At 43.9% G+C, this 5,835-nt stretch overlaps 2 protein-coding genes across 3 annotated transcripts; one reads left to right on the top strand and one right to left on the bottom strand.

The window, feature by feature from the left end:
• Positions 1-306: 306 nt before the first annotated feature.
• Positions 307-4,216, top strand: LOC112202359. Of its 2 annotated transcripts, none has more exons than XM_024343346.2 (2): positions 307-522; positions 743-4,216. In XM_024343346.2, exon 2 carries the CDS (start codon positions 1,060-1,062, stop codon positions 3,970-3,972), a length of 2,913 nt encoding a protein of 970 aa, XP_024199114.1. In that variant the 5' UTR covers positions 307-522; positions 743-1,059; the 3' UTR covers positions 3,973-4,216. The 2 variants fall into 2 exon arrangements, with proteins under 2 accessions (XP_024199114.1, XP_024199113.1); XM_024343345.2 differs by having other exon boundaries at positions 655-4,216.
• Positions 4,217-4,844: 628 nt separating this feature from the next.
• LOC112168015 (PRA1 family protein G2) lies at positions 4,845-5,441 on the bottom strand. The gene has a single exon (XM_024305128.2). The coding sequence runs from the start codon at positions 5,439-5,441 to the stop codon at positions 4,845-4,847; it is 597 nt and encodes a 198-aa protein (XP_024160896.1).
• Between the last annotated feature and the right edge of the window lie 394 nt (positions 5,442-5,835).

The following is a 5,835-nucleotide window of genomic DNA, read 5'->3' as shown; positions in this document are numbered from 1 at the left end:
CAAAAAAAAAAAATGTATAGTATTATTTCCATCCTTGTTCAATTTGAAACCCATGAACCCCATTACCAACAAGCTCTGAGGCTCTGAGCCATGGTTCCTCCCCCAATGTCTTTTTCTCCAAGTGCTCTCTGACCAATCTTTGGCTTCTGTGACAACAAATGAGAGAGCCCCATGTTTATTACATTAACAATTAGGGAGAGATTAATCTGTCCAGCACATAAAACAAAAAGAAATTGGCAAACCCCAGAACAAATTATTAGATTATTAGGGCAGTATTAATATAGTAATCCTATGCATTTAACCCTCATCTTCTGCAACTTCTTTTTAAGCACCATTTTTTATTGTTTCAAAAACCATACAGATCCAACCCATACATTCATACATTAGATTCCTCCTCCATCTCTATACAGCTTGTTCATTACACAGAAAGAGAAACACAAGGAGATGGGCTTCTGAGGTTTTTTTTTTTGTTGCAGCAAAGTAGGACCTCCCTTTTTGATCTTAGCCTCCCTCTTCTCTAAGGTAACAAAGCTCAATGATTCTTTTGATTTAATGTTGCACCAGTTTGGACTGTTATATTGATTTGCTTGTGATTCTGCATATTTATCCTCCATTATTTCTGAGCATAAACTTAAATGATTGAAATCTTCACAGCCTTCACAGGCATATTAATGCATGAAAGAAGAAGAAGAAGAGGGGGGAAAAACCATCATAGATTTCACACTCCTGGTCAAATGTGCAGGATAAAAACAAAGTTCTGGCTCTGACCCAAAAGAGAGAGACAGAGGCCCACAATGATGGACATCAATGGCTGCAGATTTCTCCTGTTTTGAGTTTACTGTTGCATTCATCTTCTGCCAGAGTCTCTGAGTCACCCCCTAATTGCATCTTTCAAGCTTAAAAAGAAAAGCCCAGAAGCCAAGAAAGGCTTACCGATTCTGATTCTTTGATTCTCACAATGTTCAAACAACACATTACAGAGAAACACAAGCAGAGTTTAAAGTACTGAAAGTGACACATTCACACAAAGTTAGATCTAAAGCTTCAAGTCCTACCACCATGAATGAAGAACAAGCATCAAAATCTCCTCCTCAACTAGACACCATGGTCTCCAATGGCCTCACCATCAAAATCTCCTCAAACACTTCCACCACCAAAACAACAACAGGTAAAGACAGTTCCTTGCCTTCTCCAAATATTCAATCCTCACCTATTTGCTCTCCTTCTCTAGTCTCTCCACCTTCCTCAGCATTTGTCTCAGCTCTTCAGTCCCCATATATTTCTCCAAGAGTCTTAAGCCCAAAACCCCAAGATAGCCCAACTCACCAACAACCCTCACCACCCATCTCCTACACTCACTCAGATGACATCCCAAGCAGTTCATACACACCCCCATCAGACCAGTATGAGTATTCAGATAATGACCCAATGAAGCTCAAGTTTGATTCTTCAGCCCCTCCTAGAATTTCGTTTTCCTTTCCGGTCCCAAGAATTTCCTTTGCCAAAGGAGGGTCTGTTTCCCCTGCTCGAAACTCCAACGCCAAGCTGAGAAGCTGTGACGTCTACATTGGGTTCCATGGCCAAAACCCGAACCTGGTTCGCTTCTGCAAATGGCTTAAATCAGAGCTTGAGCTTCAGGGCATTGCTTGTTTTGTTGCTGACAGAGCTAAGTACTCAGACACTCAGAGCCAGGAGATTGCTGACAGAGTTATCTGCTCTGTTACTTATGGAGTTGTGGTTGTTACCAGCTCAAGTTTTCTTAACCATTTGAGCCTGGAGGAGGTGAGGTTCTTTGCCCAGAAAAAGAATCTGTTTCCTGTGTTTTTCGACACTGGGCCGGGTGAGATTATGGGTCTGCTCAATTACAATTCGATTGATAAGGAGCGTAAGGAGGGCATTGATGGGTTGATGAAGTGTATTGAGTTCAAGCTGGAGGCCAATGAGGGTAACTGGAGAACCATTGTGTCAAAAGCCGCCGGGGTTTTGAGGGCAAAGCTTGGGAGGAAGAGTGTGTCTTTGACTGAGCTTGAGGCTGTTGATGAGCTGCCTTTTCCGAGGAACAGGTTTTTCGTGGGGAGAGAGAAGGAGATGATGGAAATCGAGACTGCTTTGTTTGGTTCTTGTGGGGATTACTTGGAGCAAGAATGCTCTGTGGTTAAAGGAGAAGCTAGTGGACAATCAGAAGGTTTGGCTGATGAGGAAAGTGAAGTGGTTACAACTAGAGGGAGGTACATTAATTTGGAGATGGGGAAATGTAAAGAGCCTAATTTGGAGGCTTGGATTGAGCCAATTGTGGGGCGAAATTCGTTCAAGAGATCGAAGCACAAGAAGTCGAAAAGTGGGAATTGTAAGAGCTTGGGTAGCAGTGTGATCTGCATAAATGGGGTTCCTGGCATTGGGAAGACTGAGCTTGCTTTGGAGTTTGCTTACAGGTATTCGCAACGGTACAGGATGGTGTTGTGGATTGGGGGTGAGGCTAGGTATTTTAGGCAGAACATATTAAATCTGTCTCAAAATTTGGGATTGGATGTGAGTGCTGATCCAGAGAAGGATCGGGGGAGAATCCGAAACTTTGAGGAGCAAGAGTTTGAGGCATTCAAGAGGGTGAAGAGGGAGCTGTTCAGGGACATGCCTTATTTGATTGTGATTGATAATCTTGAGACTGAGAGGGAGTGGTGGGAAGGGAAGGATCTACATGACTTGATCCCAAGGAATACAGGAGGCTCTCATGTGATCATCACTAGTAGATTGTCCAAGGTAATGAATTTCGACGCAATGCAGCTCCCACCATTACCGGTATCAGATGCAATGGTTTTGATTAGAGGGAGGAAAAAGAAAGAGTACCCATCTGAGGAGTTGGAGTTTCTAATGAAGTTTGATGAGAAATTAGGGAGGCTGAGCTTTGGTTTGTGGCTGGTTGGGTCACTGCTTTCGGAACTAGCTATCGCACCTTCTGCTCTATTTGAAGCTATCAACCAAGTCCAACTTGATGAAGGTTCACCTTGTCCTTTCTTAAGCATCACCGAAGAGCAGTACTGCAAAAACAATCCTTTCCTGATGAAAGTCTTGTCCTTTTGCTTCGCCGTGTTGCAAGAATCGAGGGGGAAAACAAACCTTCTTGCCTCGAGAATGCTTCTAGTTGGTGCCTGGTTTGCCCCAACGCCTATTTCCTTGACTCTTCTTACCACTGCAGCTAAGAATATGCCTGCCACTAAAAGCCGGCTTAGGAAGTGGAGTAATTGCATGAGTATCACATTTGGTTGCTTCACACCGCAAACATGGAAGAATACTGAAGAAGACTCGGCCCTTCTTCTTGTTAAGCTAGGACTGGCGCGAGCAGCCAAGAAGCCATTCGGAAACTGGATTCAGTTTCATCCCATAACTCAGGTTTATACAAAGCGAAAAGAAGGTTTAGTAGCAGCCAAGGCAACAGTTCAGGGCATAAGGAAAATTGGCAATCCATTGGTGAACTTGGACCATCTATGGGCTACTGCATTCCTTGTTTTTGGGTTCAAATCTGAGCCTCCTCTTGTCCAACTCAAGGCAATCGACATGGTTCTGTACATCAAGAAGACAGCCCTCCCACTCGCAATTAGGGCCTTCACAACCTTCTCCAGATGCAACTCAGCATTAGAACTCTTAAAGGTCTGCACAAACGTACTCGAGGAAGTAGAGAAGTCTTTCGTCTCCCAAATACAAGATTGGTGCCACGGCTCGCTGTGCTGGAAGAGCAAGCTGCAAAGTAACCAGAGGGTGGATGAGTACGTGTGGCAAGACGTGACGTTGCTGAAGGCAACATTGCTGGAGACGAGAGCGAAATTGCTGTTACGGGGCGGGCATTTCGACAGCGGGGAAGAGCTGTGCAGAACTTGCATTAGTATCAGAACAGTGATGCTGGGTCATAACCACACTCAAACCTTAGCAGCTCAAGAGACTTTGGCAAAGCTAGTAAGAATGAGGAGCAAGATATAATGAAATAATGGAATCCTCTGTGCAAAACTTTTGGCACAAGCAATCTCCTTTGTTGTAAGGACCTCAGTTTTGTTACCACTGTAATCAATCTAGTTAGTTGTAATGCTTCTTCTCTGGTTTTTGCAAATTGCACTCTGAAATTGCATTCAAAAGAAACCATACTTTTGCACATAAGGAAGCAGAGCGACTTTTATTACCAAGAGCAATAAAAATGTGAGGTTTTGGGGACAGTAATATCCCAAGTGCTCAAAATCAAGGGTCCCACATTCATGGAAAAAGCCATAGGAGGCTGTCTGGTATGGAGTGACAATGGTCCATAGCAGGTAATCAATATCCAAATAGTGACAGGTGAGACTAAGACTGATGAGTTTCTATCTCAGTGTATAGTTGTATACAGATACGAAAAAATACTGTTAAGAATTACATAGGTGAGATTTGCATCTGTCTTTTTATGTGACTAGTAGTGCTATAACAAAGTCAATGAAAGCAAGCTTTGAGTTTGAACCAAACTAACCAAGCTTTGAGTTTGAACCAAACTAACCCAACTAGTAAATCAAATCAAATCAAATTGATTTCATTCCATGCATAATAGAATACACAAATGATTGATTACAAGGGAAATGCCCTAAACCCTGAACCTTATTACACCCTCAATCAGTCAACCTCAGTTCATTACACACAAACACCCCGGACTTCAAACAGCAAAATTAAAATCTTTGTTGTTTGTTCTCCATGTCATAACAAGCACACAAAACCCAAACTGAAAGTGAAAAAAAAAAAGAAAAAAAAAAAGATAAAAATTGAATTAGGAGTTACAATTTCTGACACAATATCACGACACACTAACACGAACTGCTGATTCGAAAAACGAATCAGACGGGTGTATAGGTGGGCCCGATCAACCCGGCCGAGGCGGCTTCATTCTCGTTGAGAAACAAGCCTTCGGTATCCCGAACCAGCCCGTGAAGCCCACAAACGAGCAGCCCAATTCCAAGGCCCAACACCACATTCCCAAGCCCACTGCTCAACCACACAACCGCAAGAGAAACCAGCACCAGGCCCACAAACACAGCCCAATCACTAAAGTGGCGGCCCAACACCACGAGTGGGTCCTCCCTGAAGAAGTAGATCACCAGCCACAGCCCGACGACGGCGGCCGTCGCGAGAAGCCAGCCGGGGCTTCCGATGAGGGAGAGGAAGCCGCAGACCCCGATGAGGAGAATGTAGTTGGTGCGGAAGTGGCGGGAGTTGAAGCGGAGTCGGGTCAGGGCGGAGGAGTAGGAGTCGGGTCGACTTAGAGAGGATCCGAACTCGGGCCAGGGGCGGTGGCGGGAGATGGCGCCAAGAAGGTTCTGGATGGATCGGGAGATGACGTCAGCGGCGGGAATGGTGACGGGGATGCTCGTGTAGGTCGCAGTGGCGGCTTGCGGCTGCGGCTGCGGCTGCGACTGCGACTGCGACTGCGACATTTTTAATGTTGCGTTGTTTTTGGGATGTTTGACTTGAAACTACTGTTCAACGCTTGAACTTCACATGTGCCTGTCTTGATTGGTTGGTACTGTACTTCACTACTGCTATTTAACTTTGACCAAAGAGGTAACATGAGTTGTGTCTTTCTTTTCTTTTTCTTTTTCATTTTTTTTTTTTGGTATCTTATAGTCGCGAAACACAGTCAGTAACATTTGGGAAGTGAATTAAACGGTATAAATATGTATATGAATAATTTAATAATTTTTAATGAAAAATATTTTGAAAACTTGGGCCATAAATAATGAAAATAGGAGTCCAGTATCATTTGGTCTAGTGACATAAGTCTCCTCTTTATAAGTCTTTATAAGTGGGAGGTCGTGAGTTCGACTCATA

This window comes from Rosa chinensis, chromosome 5, assembly GCF_002994745.2.
Source record: "Rosa chinensis cultivar Old Blush chromosome 5, RchiOBHm-V2, whole genome shotgun sequence".
Classification (NCBI taxonomy): domain Eukaryota; kingdom Viridiplantae; phylum Streptophyta; class Magnoliopsida; order Rosales; family Rosaceae; genus Rosa; species Rosa chinensis.
Note: the sequence above shows the minus strand (reverse complement) of the source record. Positions and strands in the feature narration are given on the sequence as shown.

Coding starts and splice junctions, on each gene's coding strand:
- LOC112202359 (XM_024343346.2), top strand. CDS start 1,060: ATGAATGAAGAACAAGCATCAAAATCTCCTCCTCAACTAGACACCATG.
- LOC112168015 (XM_024305128.2), bottom strand. CDS start 5,441: ATGTCGCAGTCGCAGTCGCAGTCGCAGCCGCAGCCGCAGCCGCAAGCC.